The sequence below is a fragment of the Seriola aureovittata genome, chromosome 12 (assembly GCF_021018895.1).
Source record: "Seriola aureovittata isolate HTS-2021-v1 ecotype China chromosome 12, ASM2101889v1, whole genome shotgun sequence".
Taxonomy (NCBI): Eukaryota; Metazoa; Chordata; class Actinopteri; order Carangiformes; family Carangidae; genus Seriola; species Seriola aureovittata.
This window is the reverse complement of record NC_079375.1, coordinates 19,752,340-19,773,907: the sequence shown is the minus strand read 5'-3', so window position 1 is coordinate 19,773,907 and position 21,568 is coordinate 19,752,340. Positions and strand designations below refer to the sequence as shown.

Genomic DNA, 21,568 nt, shown 5'->3' with positions numbered 1-21,568 from the left:
ACATATTTTTTAAACAAACAAAAAGTAATCATCTCACATCTTCACACAAAAATAAAATGTGAGCTCGATCTACATATTTTTAAATAGTTTTATTAAATCCTCATAGAAAATATTATTCAATCTCTGTAGAAAATGAAATCGCATTTACAGAAGAAAGCAACAGTTTGCCATCTCTCAAGTGCCGTCTCCTTCGAGGTGAGTCATTTGAGACATCAGGCCTTTTTTAACTTGACCTGGCCAGAAGTAATCCTCACGTTGTGAGTCTACGCTTTGCTGCGCTGTCCTTGTTTTTCAGGGCTGGGGCCTCAGGCAGGAGGCAGCCCAGCCAACGACGTAGTCTGTCTGCAGCTCACTGTGTTTTAGTGCCTGCTTGTGTTTCTTCCTGCTCGTCAAATTCAGTCAGGCAGCAGTACAGCAGCGTCTGGGTGATTTTGGTGGCAAAGTCTGGAGGAGGAGAAGAGGGAGGGTGTGGGAGGGATGTGAAAAGACAGAGGGAGTGGAGAGGTCAGATACAACTGTCACTGATAATCCAAGATGATTCATGCTGTATTTTAAAAGTGATATTGAGTCAGACAGTGTAAAGGATTTAAATATTATAATGAACTTCAGTAACTCAGTAGGGAAGTGTTCCCCCACCGTTTATCACTTCCTCTCCACATGTTTTAAATGGCTAAAAAAGGACAATATATAACTGATATTCATACCTTAAAATATATACTGCTCTGAAATATCATATTTTCTGTACATGGACATTCGAGGCCAAATCTTACCATTTATTTTGCGTACGAATTTTGGCCTCTTCTCCTCAGGCAGGTAAATGGCCACATAATAAACTGGCACCCCAGAGAGAGCAATGCCAATTCCTATGAGAGAGTTGATTGTGTCTCCGTACAGAGGGACGATGACTAAGAACAGGCTGCACACACAGTAGATGAAGGGGAAGATCAGGGTCAACTGTGGAGAGAAGTGGACACGCATCTCCAGTTATTTAAGTTCAAGGAGCTCAGATTTGCACAAAGGTACAGTAACCGGCTGAATGTACTCAGTCACTTTCGACTGTGTGCAGCACCTTGACGGGCCTGTGTCTGTCTGGCTGAGTGATGCGCAGGTAGATGAGGCCGGCCACAGACAGACCCACGTAGAGCCAGTAACTGAAGCTGAAGTAGTTGATGAGCTGGAACACGTCCTCCACACACAGAAAGATCAGGCCCATTAACCCCTGCAGCCACACAGCACAATAAAAAGAACATGTACCAACCCGTCATGTGACCGTTTTCTGTTCTTTAAAGTGACGTGCACGTGCTGGCATTTGAGGTATTAAATGTTCATTTGTATAATCAAGAGTGAGGTAAATGCTCCTCACATTAAACAGCAGGGCAGGTATAGGTGTGTAGCGCTCCAGGTGGATCAGACTCAGACTGTTGGGGAGGTGGCCCTCTCTGGCTCCAACGAAAAACAACCTGCATGATCAATAAAGATGTAAAGTTACTGTCACAATACTCATCATGACGTGGGCCTGAAGTCTGCCTGTTCAGTGTGTTGTGAGTACCGTGAGGCAGCAATGATAGAAGCATTGAGTCCTCCGTAGCAGGACATGGCCACTGAAACAGGGATGATCCAGTTGAACGGGCCCAGGACTGCATTCCCAAATGTCTGCGGGATCAGATTCACTTGGTCTATTAAGCTCTGGGTCAACAAAGCCTATAAATACCTCAGAGCATTGTATGATCCAGAATTCACTGTCAATTCACTGCAAGCTGCTTCTGCTTTAATCTCTGCAGCCTTGTTTTCTTCTCAGAGGGCAAAACGTCTCAGGCCAAACATTTCTAAGTAGAACAGGACTATATTTAGCATCGTCTCTCTCTCAGGTAGCTTCTGGGCCCAGTGTCCACATTCACGGACTCAACACAATTTGAGTTGCATTCCCGCAAAGTCCATGAGGGCTTACGGCTGTCCCGCTGTCAAATCATCAAGTGCATGAGGGCTCTGTCGCAGACATTTTGAGCCCTGTATGCACATTTCCCATTAAACTTTGCCTGACTTTACCCACAGTTCATCGCGTTGTGATGTTAAACACTGGGTTACCACGGGGGGAAGCATTAAAAACATGGTAAACAACCACCATAAAGTGGAAAAAAGAAGAACATAGAAGAAGAATGGTTAACAAACAAGCATGAAAGGAACAAACCCTAACGTTACATGTAAGTATCTTTGGGTCTGGCTCTCCATAGTATAAACACAGAGCTCACTGATGATTCATGTAGTTATTTGTCCTATGATGGCATGATGATGAATTCCATGTATGCTTTCATCAGCTCTTATCCAATATAATTTTTTTGTTTACAAACAGGGAGCAAAAAGAGGAATAAAGTCTGTGAGGGTTCAGGATTTAGGCCTTCGGGGGGCCATTGGGATTAAGCCTTGGTATCTTACCACAGCAACAGCATCACTGGCCAGCAGAGATGACATATCCAGAACCACGTAGTACGCCACGTTGGTCAGCAGGTAGATAATGGTCACTATGGGCATGGAAATCGCAATGGCCAGGGGCAGATTCCTGCAACAACAAGCACACAGTGAGGTTAAATGACTAAAAGAGATCTGCAGAATAGGTTTCACTCAAGTTGCACTTCACACCTTGTCAATCCATTACGTTGTAATTCCAGCTCATGTGATTTTATTTCTGTTCTTATTCTGTCTAAATTCGTCTAAACACAACAAGCAAGAAATGTAAATTACCACCTCGTGGTTGTTTGTCTCTGCCAACCAGTCAAGTGGCAGTTTAGATCCATGTCTGTCCAGACTCATCTAATACATGTAGCGAAGAATCTCAAGGTATTTAATGAAAATGTTTTTGTTACGCTGTATGTTTATTGCATCAGTGTGTAAGTTCATCGAGAGAAACAAAAAACAGTCAAATTACTTGTATGTGTTCACATGCTTGGCCAGTAACGCTGATTCTGATAAAAACACAAAGTTGTTGCCATGACATTTTATGTAACGCCTTAAGGGAATTTCTTCAAATTTGGTAAAAACATTCATTTGGACTCAGGGATGAACTGATTAGATTTTGGTGGACAAAAGTCGATTCTCCATTTCATGAACTAATTAGTCACTTACTTTGTTGTTTGGTTCAATTCAATTGAGTCATTTGATGATTCTCTGCAGCTTCATCACAAAGAGCAACACTTTTCAAGTCTAAACAAATGTCTGTTACTGGAAGTTCGGTATTTTTTGGACAAATAGAAAAACATTCAATGAGTTTTATGTTTTAGCACAATCTTCAGTGGCTCATTTTCACCATCTGTTTTAACCTTTTTTTTTTTTAAATATTCAGAAGCATGTTAACCATTCAGCGCTGGGTTGTTCAGAGACTAACTGTGAGTAGATCTGGGCAGTGAGCCAAAAACAGGAAGGAAAAGTAAATTAAAGTGTCAAATGTGTCTGCATAAGGCTCAAGTATATATGTACATGTCTCAGAGTGTTTCTTTTGGTACGTCTGTGTGATTACTTCTCTGGATTCTGAATCTCCTCTGTGACAAAGTTGAGTGTATCCCAGCCAGAGTAGGAGAACAGAGCAGAGTAGAGGGCCAAAGCTATGGATCCGGGATCTGTAGAGGAGCCCTCAAACGGACTGTCGAAGCTCTTTGTTGCTCCTACACAGATAAGAGAAGTCAGAGTTTGAAACACATGGCATTTATTTCCTGTTTCCTTTTATGCATTCATATTTTTATTTGAACCTACCAGTAGATAATTTCAGGAGTCCTACAATGATGATGAGGAAGAGCGCCATGAGTTTGGCGTAAGTGAAGATGTCCTGGACTAGAGTCCCCCACTTCACATAGGCACAGTTGATGAAAATGAGCATACCTGGATAAAGCAGATGAATAAGTCAATGAATGAATCTTCCTCTGCACGACTAACATATTGATTTATGATTTACGAACGAGGCCTAACACAGCTTCTGCTTTTATTGTTAGGCGGCATGTGCAGAGCAGGCAAAGAGCAATCATTCAGGAAACAGTGGGAAACCATATTGGTCAGTTTGTGAAATTCATTTTATAAGAAGTTGAATTTTTAAAGTTATAGTTCTTAGCCAACCATCTCAGCCTCATTCAGTATGTGGGTACAGAGAGAGTGGTTCATGACTCATGGCAGTGCCGCTCTCCCACCTAAATACCATTTGTGCCAATTACATTCTTCACAGCACAAAGCCGGCTGTAAACCACCGTGGTATTTTTACAGTACTGGAGATCCAACTATAGCCTGTGCCAGTCGCACGAAGGGTTACAGAGTTTGCGCTGAATGGAAATTACTGCTGACAAATATATCATATTTCCTGTGACTACTTCAAAATAAAAGCCATCCCAGTTGAAAGGTTTTAATATGAACTAGCAGCAGTAGGAAATGTTGGGTTTGCATTAGCAATAATTTAATCCAGCTCTGAGACTGAGTTGGAAGAGTGAATAGTAAACACTTAGGCTGACATCAATAAGATGAAATTACACACTGTAAACCTGGATAACATACATGTATCGTTAGGTGGTTTAAATCCAGAACAGGATTGAAATGAAAAATACTCTATAGAGAGGTAATAACTGAATGTAATTATATTGAATGGCTATTGTTAAAAAAACAAAACGTAAATAGTTAATTAATAATTTCACGGAAATTGTAAGGCCAATAACTTTAACGGTCATATATTGCATAAAGTGAGATTCTAGGTTCTTTGTTAATACTGTGAAAGTATCAAAATGATCAGTGAACAGAGAAATGCACACAGCCCCTATTCAGAAACTGTGAAACTGTGTTTTAAAATGAGCCATCAGGACTTCTGTAACTTTGTGATGTCACTCAGAACCACCATCCAACTTTGCAGGATTTGGTTTCTCTGAGTGTTTACCTGTAATCTGCTACATTTCTATTGGAATACTCAGAAAACAGTGAGCCAATCAGAAGAGAGGCTCAGAGCCTCCTCTTTTCTGATTGGACCACTGACCTGTTGTTGCTAGAGCTCCACAGAAAGGTCAGAGAGAGGAGATGTAAAACTACTAAAACTAACCAAGATGGTTTTTGGAACTTAAAATCACAAATTTATCTTCTTATGGATCAACACCTATCAACACCTGTACGTGCTTTGTTTCAGCCTTCCTCTGCCTGCAGCACCGCAGTGGCGGCAGTGAACTCACTCTTGTGTTTCACCATACAAAATGTGTGGACATACATTTACAGCTAAAAAGCTGATTAACTTTCACTAAATTACATTCTCAATCACAGACTGCTTTTCTTTTTTTTCTCTCTTTTGCCGTGGGGACTTTGCAACGTGTTTTTCTGGGTAATGAATTAAATGCTAAATCTAGTATATCTCACACACACAAACACACACACACACAGGAGTTTTTCTTACAGAGGCAGGCTGCAGCGATGAGGCGGACAGCATTGTACGGCGGTTGGCAGGTCGGATAGAGAGACTCCACCAGGTAGTTGGCAAAGGTCAGTGAAATCACAGCCTGGCTGGCTGGCTCGATCAGCAGGATGGACGTCCACAGGCGGATGAACGCCGGGAAGCTGCCAAACGACTCCAGGATGTAGGCGTAGCTGGCTCCAGACTTCGTGATGGTGGTGCCAAGCTCTGCGTAGCACAAAGCCCCGAACACTGAGAAGATCCCTCCGACAGCCCAAATCACCAACGACAGTCCGTAAGAGGCACTGTACATGAGTACACCCTTTGGTGAGACGAAGATCCCAGAGCCAATCATGTTGCCCACGATGAGGCAGATTCCATTCATGAGAGAGATTTCTCTCCTCATCTGCATTTTCTCTTCTTTTGGGGCCTTTAAGTCTTCGTCAGACGGAGCCCGTGATCTTGGGCATATTGTCTGTGACATAACCCCTATCTTCTCCCTCAGATCCTCCATTGGTCTTGCAGAGCTGGTGTGGGGATGATGAAATAAGAATTAGAGGGAATCTAGTTTAAACAATTAATATGACACGATTCTTGTACTTTAAACTTCAACTACACAACTCCAGGCTGAAACATAAAAGCTGAGCACCACCCTGTTAATGTCAAGTAAACAAGAAAAGGTCACACATGCTCAAAGGGTCACTAACAGAAATGTTTTTCTTCATAGTCCACACTTCCTGGCTCCAGACATTTATAAAACCTACTTAACAGGTGCGATAATTCTTAAAAAAAAAAAAAAAGGGCAAATGTGGAAAAGAAAAAGAAAAAGGAAAAAGGAAGTGAATTTACCTTATGTTTTGGTAAATCTAACAGTGTATGTGTCCGTCTGAACATGTAGTGTCTCTCAGGTCAGTGCTGCTCCTCTGTGCCAGTGACACATTGGTGAGATCATATCTGAGGTAGCAACATGACTGTCAGTGTTGCAATCGCTGCAGCACAGCACGACCACAACGGGTGTTTTTTCCAGCAGCAGGCGAGCTGAAACTCTCGTGTTCCCCTCTGTGCTATTTTCAGAGACAAGCAGACCTCGTCCCTGCCCCCAGGGAGCCTTCATCAGCAAAGACAGAGGGAACCAGTCTGCTTCTGGGTCAACAGAAGACCAGTCAGTCATTAAAGAACATTTAATGATTGGTGATTGGTCCGACACCTGCTTCTCTATCAGTCACTCGGACAGGTTGCTATACACTTGAACAGCCAGTGGGCCCAAGACATTTAAAAAGCCCCCCTCTTCTACATAGGAGCAGGACACCGAAAATAAAAGTGCAAAATGCAAACTGACTCTCCTTTGTGCTAATTTTACATCTGTGGTATTTTGCATCTCTTTATAATCATTTTGCATCTCTTTGTGGTAATTTTGTAGTTTTATGTTGCATCTCTTTCTGTCTTCTTGTTGTGGTTTATGCATCTTCTTAGTCCTTTTGCATCTCTGTGGTGATATTGCTTCTCTTTGAGGTTGCTTTGTCTCTCCTTGTTGGTTTGCTTCTCTTTGCATCTCTGTAGTCGTTTTGCATCTTGTTGAGGTTGTTTTGCGTCTGTAGGTGTTACGCATCTCTTCCAGTGACATTTTGTCCCAGGTGGGCCCGTTCAGTATTCCACGGTTACACACAAGCCCTCTTACTTCTTGGCATCCCGATCAGTAGCTTAATATAGATGATAACATTATATGACCTAACTGTTCTAACTGACTAAATATTGCCCTTGGATTAATGATACATAAAAAGAAAGAAAGAAAGAAAGAAAGAAAGAAGACGAAAGCAGGCAGAAGTAAAAACAGAGTAACAATTTTAATGCGTTTGATACAGTTTGTGAAAAATACCTAGTTGTTGAAACCACAGCTACACATCAACTGAACTTTATGTAGCACATAATATTACTGATAAACTGACATTGATAATGACATGGGCACTAAATTATGTCCCAAATTATGGGCCAGGCAACGCTACGAATATCAAATCAACACTTAAAAAAAACAAAACAATGCATGAGTTTTTAACAACTGATCACGGATGAAAATACATATAAAAAGATGACACGATCATCTACAATACAAAATATGTTAAACATATTTAGGCTATTAAATTTGTAGCATTTTTACTCATCCTTGCTTGATATGTGTGTCAAAGGCTTTTGCACATTACTATAGTTGAGACTCAAAGCAGAATATGAGGCACAGTTATCAAAGACAAGGCAATACAAGTCCAACATCATGGAAGCATATCGACCTTGTTGGCCTTCTTGTTGTCATTTAAATGACGTTACATCATTGTGTAATATTTCTAGTAAGAATGACCTGCTGGGGTCCATTTCCCACTGTGTACTTCAAAGCGCAGTTGTTATTGAACTGCAATTTACTTTGGACTTAATGACAGGGAGCCTGTGTATCCATATAATGAGCAATGAGGAAGTGCATTTATGTAGAGAAATGGAAAGAAAACAAAAGGTTATTCTGTGATGAATGTATGGATATACAGACAGTAGCTACAATACTGTAATGTGAGCACCCATTTGATAAAGTGAAAGTAGTGACGACGGCAGTAAGGCTCTTCATGAGAAACTATACACATACACACTAGAGCTGATATGATTAGTTAATGGTCAGAATATTATAATAATCACTTAATTGATAAAATTATTTCGAAGCATTAATACCAAAGGAAAATCACTGATTCCAGCTTTTTAAATGTAAATATTTGCTTTGTTTTCTTAGTCTTCAGTCTCCTAAAAACCTTTGGGCTTTGACTGTTGTTCAGAAAAAAGATGTCACCTTGGGCTCTGGGAAACAGTGAACTGCATTTTTTGTTTTTACCATTTTCTGAACCATAAAAGACCAAATGAGAAAATTATCATCCAGTTACTCGACAATGAAAATCATCATTAGATGCAGCTCTATCACACGCACACACAAACACAAATGAGTTAAGGAGGACTGAAAGTAATGAGCGTGTCATGGGAATAGAAATCATTTGTTTCTTTACTAGAATGTATTTTGGCACAAAGAATATCCATTACATGTAAGACATTTGAATGAAGTGACAGTGAATTCTGGGGCTGACAAACAGGTTTTACTCTTATATATAGAGATAAAATGATGCTACCGTTTTCATGTCGATGTATTTTCTTGCATTGAACAGATTTATGCCTTGCTGAATGTCTAGAAGAAACAGATTTTTCAACATGTCTTACTGTCAGTTTGAGCAGATTTAGGCGGCACAGATACAGTAGAAAAAGTTTCACAAGTAAAGAGTAATAAACTGAGCAGCGTGACAGCTTAGACTGTACCATACAGTGCTACAAGCAAAGCGGGTTTGATTTACTCTGTTCATGTATTGCATTTGTCTCAACTCAGTAGGATAAAAATGTGACTCTTAATTTTCAATCTTAGCTCAGAGCGCATGGAAGAACTGTAACTCTTGAAGCATCCAGATGAGTCTGAAGTGTCTAAAGTGAACATTATTAAGAATACTGAGAGGTGACGCCACTACTGAGAAGACCAAAAGAAATCAGAGGGCAGATCACTTTAGTCCACTTTGACATGCAGACACACACACACACACACACACACATACATACATACACATCCCTCTCATTCTGGGTGTTATATTACAATCTCAACTTCCTCTTTACACCAGGTCCCAGTGACTCTCTTTAGCTCAGTGGTAAAAAGAGAGGGATGAAAAAATGCCCAGCCAAGGACAAAAACTTTCCACACTGTCACAGTCTACCAAAATCACAACTCAATCCAACCTTTCAGCTGAGTTACGTGGCACTGTTAATGTTCAAGAACACATGGTTAGATTGCTATCATTAGCTCTGGAGTATTTCTTGTACAGCACTCGATGATGCATTTTCTCACTGGTTTATCAATGGATATGTGCTTCAAACCAAGACAGACACCCTTTGTTCCTTTGAGGGCCACGTACCCCTTCACAGGTGGGAAACACTGTCAGGAAAGTCAAGATTACAGATAACTACATGATTCTTTTAGATGAGATTGCTATAATAGGAATAAATCTTATTTTTCTTGCAGATTTACCAGCATGTTAACAGTCGTCCTGTCACTTACTCAGATCAACTGAGTGTGTCGAGGATGTCTGCATTCTACAAATAAGGCTGTGCGCGCGCACACACACACGCACGCACGCACGCATACACGCACACACACATAAATAAAAATACTAGGCTACATAACTAATGGTAACTGAGTTACGTACCAAAATGAGTGAAACCCTGGAATACATCCACTCAGTGTGTGAATACTATAAATAAATCACCTCATTTAATCCACAACATTGTTAAATAAAATCAATGATTCAGTCAAAATCTTTTGATTCTGATAATTCAGAATCGAATCCGTCTCTTACTGATGAGTGGATATTAACTTTCCAACCAGTAGTTTGGTTCAGTACCTGTGACGTGTTTTTCTCAATCCTTTTCGGGGAAAGACCGGCAGGAAACATGGTGACCATCTTGATGACAGCGGAACCAGTAATCGTCAACTTTAGTGTAACGTCGGAACAGACTGTAAACTGTATAGTTTCCATTGCTTGGCTGAAACTGCTGCTACATGTTCCTGGGGATATTGTAGGACGTGGACATTGGCGGTGCGCTGGGGACGATGGCTGCGGTAGGGGAGCTGATTTCGGCCGGGTACGGCTGAAGACCCATCTGCTTGTTGTCGTGCAGCTTGCGGACGACAATGCGGCAGAAGTCTTCGTTGTGTCTGTGACAGTTGTCCAGGAGCTGGCGGACCTTGGCGGTGCGAGTGGCCTGGTTCACCACAAGTTCGTAATCCTCTCGCATCAGCATGGAGCGGGCCAGCAGGGCGTCCAAGCTCTGGTTCAAACAGGCATCTGTCATCTGGAGGACGATGTCCTCACGCCGTGTTGCGATCCACTGGGCGACGGGGCCTTGTGAGGGTGGGGACTGCTGCAATGGAGGAGTGTAATTTACTGTGAGGGAAGAAAAAGAGAAAGAGAGCTGTGATTCGGATTTTGTAAAAGTATGTCATATTATTATTATTACCTGTTATTAGCTATGTCAAGTCATTTTTATTTATGTACCCAAATTCTCAAATTTGCCTCAAAGGGTTTTACAATCTGTGCAACATAGGACAGGTTCTATCCTTACAGCCTGGTTAAGAAAAAAACTCTTTAACAACGGGACACATGACAAAAACATCACAGTAAGGAGAAGCAGAATTACAGGTAGAAAGGGGCATAAAAAACAGACAAAAAAAGGCAACTTCCAGGTGTCGCTAAACCAGATCTGGGCCTCATCACCTCCCCTCTACCACAAAGACCAAAAACAGACTACATATACACACAAGAGCAAAGACATATGCTTTCAATGCTTGTACCTTGTTGCTGAGGCTGTGGCATTAGAGTGAGGTTGTTCAGTCGAGTCTCACACTCCGTCACTGGCAGGCCAGACTTGATGGGAATGTTCAAATCATTCAGGGGCCTGGCGCTCTGGAAGTCGTTGAGATTGTTGATTTGGCTTTGGTCCTTCAGAGACTCAGGAGGCTCCAGAGTATTAGCTATGAATGACGGTGGAAGACTACCTACATGAAAAAGAGCAGAGCAAGAGGTGTGATGTACCCAGGCGACAAATGAAGCTCATTTTATATTAAATGTTACATCTGATCTCGTCTATGCTCTTGTCCATCTTGTCAATGAACCATGCCCTTATATGTTGTACATTTATAAGATATACAGAAGTCAATGCTCAATCTCACAGCAGAATAACCACTAATTAAATGATGCCGAGACATACATGCCAGTCTCGCTGTTACCTTTAGACGGTTCAGCATTACTGCTGATGAGGTCACCTGGTTGGGATATGTCCGTGTCCTGGGAAGAACAAGAGGCTGAGCCCGAGCCTGAACTCTCCTGTGGCAGAACAGACAGTAATGCTTAATTTCCACACACACACACACACACACACTCACACACTTATACAGCAGTAATCACATAAAAATACCAAAACATACAAGGCTTAAATGTAGAAGTTGCTCCCCCAGTATCACTGCTTAATTTTAGACTTTTATTTTGATATTTCCAGAGACATGTCAGTTAAAGACATCCATTGAACAGCTAAAACAGCTAAACTCGTAGGTGAAGATGAGTGGTTACTGACTGGCCAGGGGCTGGGACTGTTCTTCAGCATGTTCAGGGATCCCTTCTCACTCCTCTTCTCACACACCGTCTGAGCTGAACAACAGCCTGATCTCTGCCTCAACTGTGGAGTGAGGAAGACGAGGTGGATGACAAACAGGAAACGGGGAATGAATCATAGCGACAGGGAAACTTTGTGGGCAACAATCAAATGTTAGGAATGTGTTAAATTAAATACGCTGGAATCAGAGCTAATTAAACTAATAAAACAGCTAACCCTAAATAAGACGCTTTATTTGCAAACCCTTATATAAAAGAAAACACTGTAACTTTATGTCCACATAAGGAAACGTGTATTTTCCATTTACAAGAGGAGAAAAAAAACAGCTTGTTAACCAGAACAGTTTTCATTTATTTCATTATCACTTCATTATTACTTATATTTTCTTCTGGTGGAAGTTTTGCTGCCTTCAAGTGTTGCTCATATCAAAAGGTCCCAGTTTATTTTTGGATTTAAAAGCTGTGCATTGTGTAATTGTTTTGTTGCAGTTAAAGCCAGAGGGGATTGCAATGAGTACTCGAATTACTGGACTTTTGGCAACAACATTTGTCCTGAGTATTCAGTTTTCTGCAGCAAGGGCGATTTGGAGTTACTCTATTGTCAACATTTAAAACCCAAGATAGGAATTTAATATTACTCCCAGTAATTGACAAGTCTTTTAATACACAGACATACTGACATACCAACACTAGACAATAAATACCTAGAATTCATTTCTGAGTTCAAGCGCAAAGAAATTTTGGTTTTCATTATTTATTAATATAAAAAGTGGAAAAATAAGAAAATAAGTCTGTATTTTCAACTATCATCATCTGAGAATCTCTCTCTCTCTCTTGAGGCAGTCGAGGCAAACGGCCGAGCACCTTGAACCTGCTTCGGGAGCCTTTATTTGCCACTGTTGCCAAGTGCTTGCTCATGAGGGAATATTGGGTCTAGGTAAATAGTATTATAAAAAGTACGGTCTATACCCGCTCTGTATTCAAAGTGACCTGAGATAACCTCTGTTAGGATTTGTCCCTGTTACAACAAAACAAAACTGACTTGACCTGACTAACACAGCAATAGGTTTTACCTGTTCTGGATAACCACAGCTATCTACTAAGGCCTAATCCTACTTTAACTTACAGGCAGTAGTTTTCCTGTAAAATGTTTCGTAATTGGAAGCAATGGTCTCCCTCACATGTACACACACCAAAACTGAATAGAGGAAGGATATGGTAAAGGGAAATTATGAAGCACAGTTTTTGACCTGTCATCCTTTATTAGTCACAGACTAAACTAAACTGTCCGAGATTACACACAGTTAAACCTTTAGCCCCCTTTCTTTGTGCAGAGACATCAGATATTCAGCTTTAGTTTGCTGTTTGTATGTTCCTGAACAGGGAGATTACCCTACACAACTGAGACATGATAGAAAGGCAAACAGCCTTTGGATTATGTAATAATTACTTGTTTTTTTTTAGTAATCGTGTATCCAGGGAAAAACCTCCTGAGAATGTGTGTGTTATGTTTCCTGTAGTTACACACATCTATAGCTTGGACCTGCCCTGTGCAGTTAAAATCCCCCACAAGTGGACACTAAAATGCTGTGGGGCAGTTGGCTGTTAGATGAATTGTTCAGTAAATAGGAAAACACCTACAGAAGATGATTTCCTGCCTAAATCAAAATGACAACCTTTTTAGTGTAAAGCTACTGTATGTTACCAACGTCCCCATTCTGTGTGTTATCATCAAAGGTGAGCAAACTCAAGTCTCCCTCTGTCTCCGTTTCCATACCCATCACCTCCATCACAGTGAACCAGAACTGTGAGAACTGCTAGTCTCTGGGTTTGAGGTGCCGACCATGAACCACAACATCCCCAGTCTGAGTCCAGCCGGTGACCTTTGTTGCATGTCGTTCCCCAACTTTCTCTACCCTCAGCTCCTGTGGTGCTCTACTGACAGCTATCTAATTAAAGGCATATAACACCTAAAAAAATAAATAAAACACTGTTAAAAGCCTGTGACTGACCTTTGACCTCTTGATCTGCAGCACGGCCTCCAAGAAGTCTATTTCATCAAACGTTCTCACCATGGGCTCCAGCTCAATCAAACACTCTGAAATGGCAGGAAAACACAACACGCCATTAAAATACGTCACACTGTGAAATCTAGTCAACAAGGAAGGACAAAACTATCTTTGACTAGTATTACTTTTTTCCCCAAGTCATGTGGTTGTATCAGTTTGGACAACAGCTCACAAACTTTGCCTATTTGGTCTTTGGTTTAAGTGACTCTCACGCACAGATGAAAGAAAGTTGTACAGTCATTAAAACATTACAGAAAACAACTATAAGTTCATAAATCTGCTACATGTTTCGATTATCAAAGAGGGTTTGATTATTTCAGTCATAAAAAGCTAGTTGCCTTGAACATGTATACTTTGAGTCAGTGCTGGCAGAGAAATTCATAGTGTTTCAGTGAAGACAGAAGAAAATTTCAATATCATGACAGGAAGCTGATACTTAGTCACTGCTGCTTCGTTAGGGTAAAATTTAGCCTAAGAAAAACGTGTCTGTTACTCAACAGTACAGGGTTATCCCAAACTGTGAAAAATGTCATGGCGATACAAAAAAAGTGCAAGTATCTTGAGTAGGTGGGATTTGTAGTCTACTTCCAGAAATGAGTTCCTGTCATTGAAAAACTGGTGTGAGCTTACGGAGGAAGGAAGGCCGTTCGTCAGGGTTAGAGGTCCAGCCGCAGGTCATTAAACTGATGAGGGTCCCTCTGCTGGGGATCTCAGCGGGCAGGCTCTCCAGGGTTGTGTCAGGACGCATACCGCGCAATACGCTGAACATAATCTGCATGGGGTTTGTCACCTCTGACCACAGACACACACATACTAGTTTAGTCTGGTAACACCATGAAAACTCCCTCAAAGAGCAAGTAAACTAAATGAGAGTGACAAGTCAGGCTTGGATATACATTTACAAAAACTAATTTAATAAGAAATGTGTTACCTTCGAATGGTATTTGCCTGGACAGCACCTCCCACATTATGATGGCATAGCTGTAATGTAAACATCAAGAGGAGAGAGAAGGGAAATTAGAGTTGTGTCTTTTCCACTGGTATTCCCCTTGAGAGCTGAGGGACTTTACGACAAGCTACCCAGAGAGGCTGCTTTGATGATTCATTGTAAGAATTCAGATCCACCGCCCAAAAGCTTAATAGCCCAGAGAGATTCACTCTAACTTGCACAAGACAGAGGATTTACTGGCTGATTGAGCCGGACATGATCGACAGATTTAGTCTTTGGCATAAATCCCTGCACAGTGTTCTGGTTTGGTATGCCAACAATCCAAACCATTGTTGGCACATATGTCTCATGCTGCCAGGCAGGACAACTTCATTTCCTCGTAGTGCTGACTGTGTTTGACAATCTTTTACTTAGAGTTTTAAACAGTGAAATAAAGTTATCTAGTTCACCCATTCACAAATTCTACCCAATAATTTGACCACTGACCATTTGAACGTCACACACATAAAACATCTTGAGATTTAAGTCATACCCAGATTAAAGGGGAACATACTTAGTGTTGTAATTACAAGTTATTGGGATTTGTTGTCTCACCTGTACATATCATGTTTCACATCGGCACGGCGGCTCTTGGATGGTTCGTACTCCTCAGGGGGCATGTAGATGACTGTGCCGCCCATCTCTGTGGGTTTGGACCCTGAGCCTTTACTAACAGACAGCTGCCGCCACTTTGAAAGGCCAAAGTCTGCAATCTGGACAGAACGACAGCAAAATGTTAGCACTATTTGAGAATAGAATTATTTTAACATAACTTTTCTTCAACTTTTAACTTTAATTGATTAAAAGACAACTGGTTGGGGCTCCAAGAACCTTAGCTATGTTGTGAGAGTTGTCCTGTTTATAATAATGGCAGACACTCTGGCACATTTTGTATCTTTAGATATTAAGCTAAAGTGTGGACTTCAATTAATCAAAGAAATGATATTGGCTGCAACTAACAATTATTTCATTATGAATTAATTCGATGATTATTTTCTCAATCCTTTAATAATTTTGTCTAAAAATGTAAAAAGAAAATGTCTGAGAACTGACTCAGCTCTAATAAAATCTAAAAAAGAAAATTCTATCCAAAAGCAGTAAGGTTTTACAACAGAATTGTGAAACTCAATACAGAAAATGTATTTTAAGAAACAAAGCAGACAGATCCAAGTGGTACATGTCACACATACAGCACATACCATATCAAATCTCATTGACAGACACACCTTAACATGAAATTCACCATCCAGCAGTATGTTCTGTGTCTTTAGATCATGATGTAAGAGCGGTGGGTTCATGTTGTGAAGGAAGTTGACCCCAAGTGCAATTTCATAAAGAATCCTCAGTCGCAAAGGCCAGGCAAGAACTGGGTACATGTCCTTCTGTAGGAAGAGACAACAGGCCAGATATAAAAACATATATATATATATATATATATAGAGAGAGAGAGAGAGAGAGGGTGTGTTATACTGTGTTGAGACTACAGAACAAAGTGATGCAAGAATAAAAAAAGGAGGGAGAAAAAATTTACTATACTAACACAAGAGGGAATTTCCCCAAACTATGTTTGCCTGCTCTCTTCACTTTTCTTTTCCTGCTTGTTTCAAAGTTTCATCAGAGACATTGAATACCTCCAAGTTCCACTTTTGGAGTGGTTTGGTGTGTCACAGAAGAGAAAGCTATGTCATACATGTACACGTTGAGTAATGAGTTAGCGCTTCAGCTATTCTGGCAACTGAGGTGAAAAACAAGAACTGTAGGCGTTTCTCTTGTTCAATAGTGACTGAAATTTAACTGAATTCAAAGTAAATAAAACTATTTTGTTTCTGATCAGTTACACATTCGTTCTCCTTTCCCAGGTAAAAGAGGAAGCCAATGTATGTATACCTTATACATAACTACTCTCAGCCTCGTTATGCTACCTGCTGACATATAGCTACCTCGTGGAGCAACAGGTCCAGAGAGCCATTGCTCATGAACTCTGTGACTATGCAGAAGAACTCTGGTTCATTGCAAATGCCAAAGATCTGGATGATGTAGTTGAATCTGGCTTTGTGGAGCACCTCAGCCTCCTTCAGCAGGCAGTTCCTCTCTCTGAAACACAGCCAGCGATACAGAGTCAGTATTAACTCTTAAAAACACCAAAGCACTGATGACATTTGTAGTGTTGTGTACACAGAGGTACAGGTGGTAAAGTCATTATCACAGTATTAAGACGGAAACTTTAAGACATTGCTACCCATCATGATGTTACAAATGTATGCAAGCAATGACCTGCGTTCCACTGTTAGGTATAACATGAGGCCAAATTCTTTATATGTATGAAACAAAACACTTAGTTTTGTTAGTATCTGCAGGTTGTTCTGAATTATGCAATTGGATTATAGACATTTAAAATAATATTAATAAAGCATATCATTACACTATGATCCTGTTGAAAGTCAGTAAATGGTAATATTGAGTTATGCCCATCCGTCATGGCATCATTATACGGGGGAATAAAGGGTCATTGTACTCAAAATATTTCTTGAGAATTAGCGCAGATTAGCTTTAAATGTTGAGATCTCAACAAATTTCCGTTGAACCACAACTGCAGGAGGGCAGACTGACTCTGTCATCTAGAAACAAACCATGCAGCTGGCTCAAAGAGAAAGCTATGACACACCCATTGTAGCCAAACCAACAGATCACAGAGTCAATATATCAGCTAATATTTATTTATTAATGAAGTACTAGTATTAGCATATATATCAACCAGTAGGTAAAATGAAATAATAGTACAGAAACAGCTACACACATCTGAGGTAATGTAGAAAGAGTGTCTCCATTACATCATGTAAAGGTGTGTGTATATGTATGGCTTGTTTTATTTTCATCATTTTGTGCAGCTCAGGTTTAAAAATGCGGCTCTGAGCAAGTTTTTCATTCACCTGAGCTGCCTGAATGCAGACAGATTAAATCGTCTAGAGTCAAACCCTGCAGCAGCTTCACAGACAGAGCATTGAAACAACTCCTGCGACACATTTGATTCAAATGCACCTGCAAGCCTGACATTTAATTAAATTTAACACCAGTTCAAGTCTTGATGCTCTCATTTGCATCTTACAGTCTTCTGTGACTGTACAGTGGATGCTCACTTTTCTGTATAATTTTTTTTACCGGAAAAGCACAATTTAAGTTTCTGTTTGAGAGCATTTCATCCTTAAATTTAAGAGTTAAATTTCCTTCCTGACAGTGTGCATGGCCTAAATTGTTATACGAGATGGTGACGGTACCTTTCCCCGAAAGGCGAGTCGAACTTCAGGCACTTGATGGCCACAGTGGTCCTCCAGTCGGAGTGCTGCGCCTTAAACACGGTGCCAAAGCCGCCTCTGCTCAGGTAGTACAGGTCTGTAAGCTTCTGGTAGGGGATCACCGGTAAGGTGCTGGTCAGGCTGCCCATGTTCACACAGCCCATAGCCGCGCACGGTTCCATGGCAGTTTGTGAGCCTTTTACGAGAAGTCTCTGAGGATTTATCATCCACTAGGTCAGCTACTGAAAGCAGAACTGCCTCTTTAGGTGTACGCAATGAGGAAGAGCTCTCCCATTAACACGCATGCCATAATGTCGCGGAACGCTAGCAGGCTAAGCTAACGTTAATGTGGCGGAGGTGGAGGACGGCTGAGTGAGCCAACGATTAACAGTTCACACGTTTCCTGACCAAAACTGCCGTACACCCAACGACAAGAATTAAATGTATGAGCTTTCACGCTCCCGTTTACTCATGAAACGCTACAGGGGCTTCCTGTGACCAGCTGTCAGAGTCTTTACGAAAGAGCGAAAACAACAGAGCGCCACTGTGCCCCGCTGTCATTTAAGGCAGGTGGGTTTGTTGTTGCTAATGACGACACGCTTCCGGGTTTTCGCCAGATGCGTTCACGATCCTAGGTTTTATTTTTAACAGATTCGGATAGTTGACCTGAATTTATTTTGTTTTTTTGTGCGGCTGGTCTTTTAAACAGCCCTCTGAGCATAAAGAGATACTGAATTCAGAGACGAATTATAGAGAGAAACTAAGATAGGTTAATAATACAAAATATGATGAGGGGAAGCTTATGAGTTGTTCACATAGTCTTTTGGTTGAGGCTTCAAATGAATAGTTAGTTTCACTTTGGCTGGAACAGTGACACCTCCTTAGAGCCTGAACGCAACTGTTAATGTCGGGATTTTAACCATAGATTCATACCGGAATACCCCAGACGTGGGGTTTTCCCACTAACACGTTGTTGATTTGAAAAATACATTTCAGTATAAAAAAAGTAAGTATACTTCATTAGGTCATAAATACGTGAACTCATAAGACTCATATTTGTACTAGATATTTTTAGTTATGGTAATAAAGTGTATGTTTAATCCAATTCATAGTTTAGCAGAATTTTATAAAACCATACAGACAAAACAAAAACAACGTAGAACGTAAATTCCAAGAGATAGATAGATAGATGATAGATAGATAGATAGATAGATAGATAGATAGATAGATTGAAATTTAATGGCAAAAACTATAAATCCTTATTTAAAACTTGGGATAATATGGTTACATAGTAGAATATATTTTATGATACTATATTGAATATATGTCACAAAGGATAGTCCATAGCCTATAGTTTGTATAATGACTTTACTGTGTAATCAATTCATTGTTATCTTATGTATCACTATTTACAATTAAATTATGTTAAAAAATCCTATGATATTTCTACCAGTTTAAGACTTTTAGTATTTTTTGTCTTAGTTTCAGTTTTGTATTTTAACTTATGTATTTGTTGGTGTGGTATATGGCTATTTAATATATTTCACAATCACACAATACAATCAGTCACAATATTATTACTTGACAATAATGTGTGTTCACACAGTTTGTGCTTCATCGATATGTTTGGTCAATTTGTTTGTTGTTCATCTAAACAGAAAGAACTTTTCCTGCTTGAGGGGCCAGGCCTCACTGTGAAGCACATGACTGTGTTACGTTGTCGTCTTGTAATCTGAAACCCTCTGTGAAGTAGAGGGTGTCAACAAATTACTCACCAGATTATTGCTGCTACTGACCTTGATCTCACAAAACTTGCCTTGTTGTGTTTTTTTTTGATAACCCAGCAAGACCATCAGCGAGAATTCCCCACATATCTTAGGCAAGAAACACAATGCGGACAACACTTTTCAGGTCTGTCAGGGATAATTCTCACTGAGCTGGTATAAGTGAGCTACTACACTCTGTCCTTCCCTGCTCATAGTAATAATTCTGAATGAATGAAATGAAACAAAATGGCTGTTCAGTCAGATAACAAGGTTATGAATGGGGTCTGAAGCTCTGACACACACACACACACACACACACACACACACACACACACACACACACACTGCTGAAAGGAATGAAACATTTTCATTCAAGAAAAACATCTCAGCCCATTTTCGAGGGGCGCTGTGTTCACGGCTCAGAGAAATTACCTTGAGAGTGACGAGAACAGAACATGAAGTTCCCAGTGTCCCTCTCATTCAGGTGCAGTGGCTCTACTTTTGGAAACTGCTATACAGTGCCACCCTCTGGTCATTGTCTTCACCTCAAAATCTCTTCAAAGACATCTCTGTGCAGTGAAATCAAAATTAACCAGCGTTAATTTTGATTTTCATTGAAGTTGTGCCTGCAGCCAACCAACACCTGATCGTTAATATTGGCTGTGCATGGGGAGTTTCGTCACGTCAGTGCAGGATTCAGAATAAATTTCATTATTTATATTTGTTAGAAGGAGCAGTTTCTTCCCACATGAAAGAAAGATAATACATAGCTGAAGATACAAAATGTTTAATATTAATATGAGGTATTTATATGGTTGATAATAAAATAAATGATTAAATGAAGTGTCAAACTGAATTGCCTCATGTGTCATAAAATAAATTTAAAAAATATGAAGGAAGTGAATCAGTGGTGCATCAAACTCTCATCCTGAGACAACAAGGTATAGCAAATATAAGAATCTCACAGTAGAACAGGAAAATCAAACTTTCTGGTGACGGTGAACAAAGAATAAAACTCTGTCTTTTAATTTTTTTTTTTTTAATTTCCCCTGAATTAACCTTTAACATTTTCTTAGATTTTATTGCTATTAAAGCGTAATATCAGCTGCCAGTTACATTTTCAAACTGAAAAATTGGGGATGAAACATCGTGTTCTTGTTGCAGCAGCACAAACAGTGAGCATGGCAGGACTAGAGAATTGTTTACCTCGTTCCTGGGTTTGATTCTTGTTCAGCCTGAGTTATTGAGTATCCTCTGTTATCTGACCTGTGATGTGTTAACAGCTAAAATGTGAAATTAGACGCGGTGGTTTCAACATCCTAACCCTAACCCGAAAATCCAGAAACCAACCAGCGAAACAAAGTCACAAACCATCAGGGCAAACACAAGGAGGAGGCTGGAGAGCAACAGGACACGCAAGGAGATACAAAGACAAACTGACAGTGAACAAAGGGGAGCAGGGCAATATACCAGGTGAGGATGGACAAGGGGACGGGAATCACATGCTACCAAAGTATACAAAGACCTCTGCACCCTCTAAGGTTTCAGAATTAATGGTGAGAAGTTCATCCACTGATGCACATGATTTTGGTCGAGGAGGTGAGCTTGTTGAGCCCACTTTGCAAGGTCAGATTATCCCTGTAACAGGCCCAGGGGCAAACCTGAGCTGTTGACCCCCTTGGTCCTCCCACACATTGCGTTATGTGAATGTATCCTATTGCCTTTGATTGTCTATCATGTAGGGTGCACACCGTGGACAATATATGGAGGAGTCATTATATTTTGCCCCGAGCACTCAGAGAGGAACATGTATTG

General features: G+C 40.5%; 2 protein-coding genes across 2 annotated transcripts; both read right to left on the bottom strand.

Moving 5' to 3' along the window:
• Positions 1 to 74: 74 nt before the first annotated feature.
• On the bottom strand, positions 75 to 6,404 carry LOC130179036 (Y+L amino acid transporter 2). Its single transcript, XM_056391743.1, has 10 exons — positions 6,254 to 6,404; positions 5,408 to 5,931; positions 3,745 to 3,870; positions 3,512 to 3,656; positions 2,434 to 2,557; positions 1,550 to 1,653; positions 1,364 to 1,460; positions 1,070 to 1,219; positions 771 to 954; positions 75 to 444 (listed from the first exon to the last, which is right to left on the bottom strand). The coding sequence occupies exons 2-10, from the start codon at positions 5,916 to 5,918 to the stop codon at positions 350 to 352; spliced, it is 1,536 nt and encodes a 511-aa protein (XP_056247718.1). The 5' UTR covers positions 5,919 to 5,931; positions 6,254 to 6,404; the 3' UTR covers positions 75 to 349.
• An 825-nt stretch (positions 6,405 to 7,229) lies between these two features.
• LOC130179035 (receptor-interacting serine/threonine-protein kinase 2-like) lies at positions 7,230 to 18,538 on the bottom strand. The gene is made up of 11 exons (XM_056391742.1): positions 17,970 to 18,538; positions 16,635 to 16,788; positions 15,921 to 16,076; positions 15,250 to 15,407; positions 14,638 to 14,687; positions 14,337 to 14,498; positions 13,650 to 13,735; positions 11,600 to 11,701; positions 11,256 to 11,352; positions 10,821 to 11,024; positions 7,230 to 10,413 (listed from the first exon to the last, which is right to left on the bottom strand). The coding sequence occupies exons 1-11, from the start codon at positions 18,212 to 18,214 to the stop codon at positions 10,025 to 10,027; spliced, it is 1,803 nt and encodes a 600-aa protein (XP_056247717.1). The 5' UTR covers positions 18,215 to 18,538; the 3' UTR covers positions 7,230 to 10,024.
• Between the last annotated feature and the right edge of the window lie 3,030 nt (positions 18,539 to 21,568).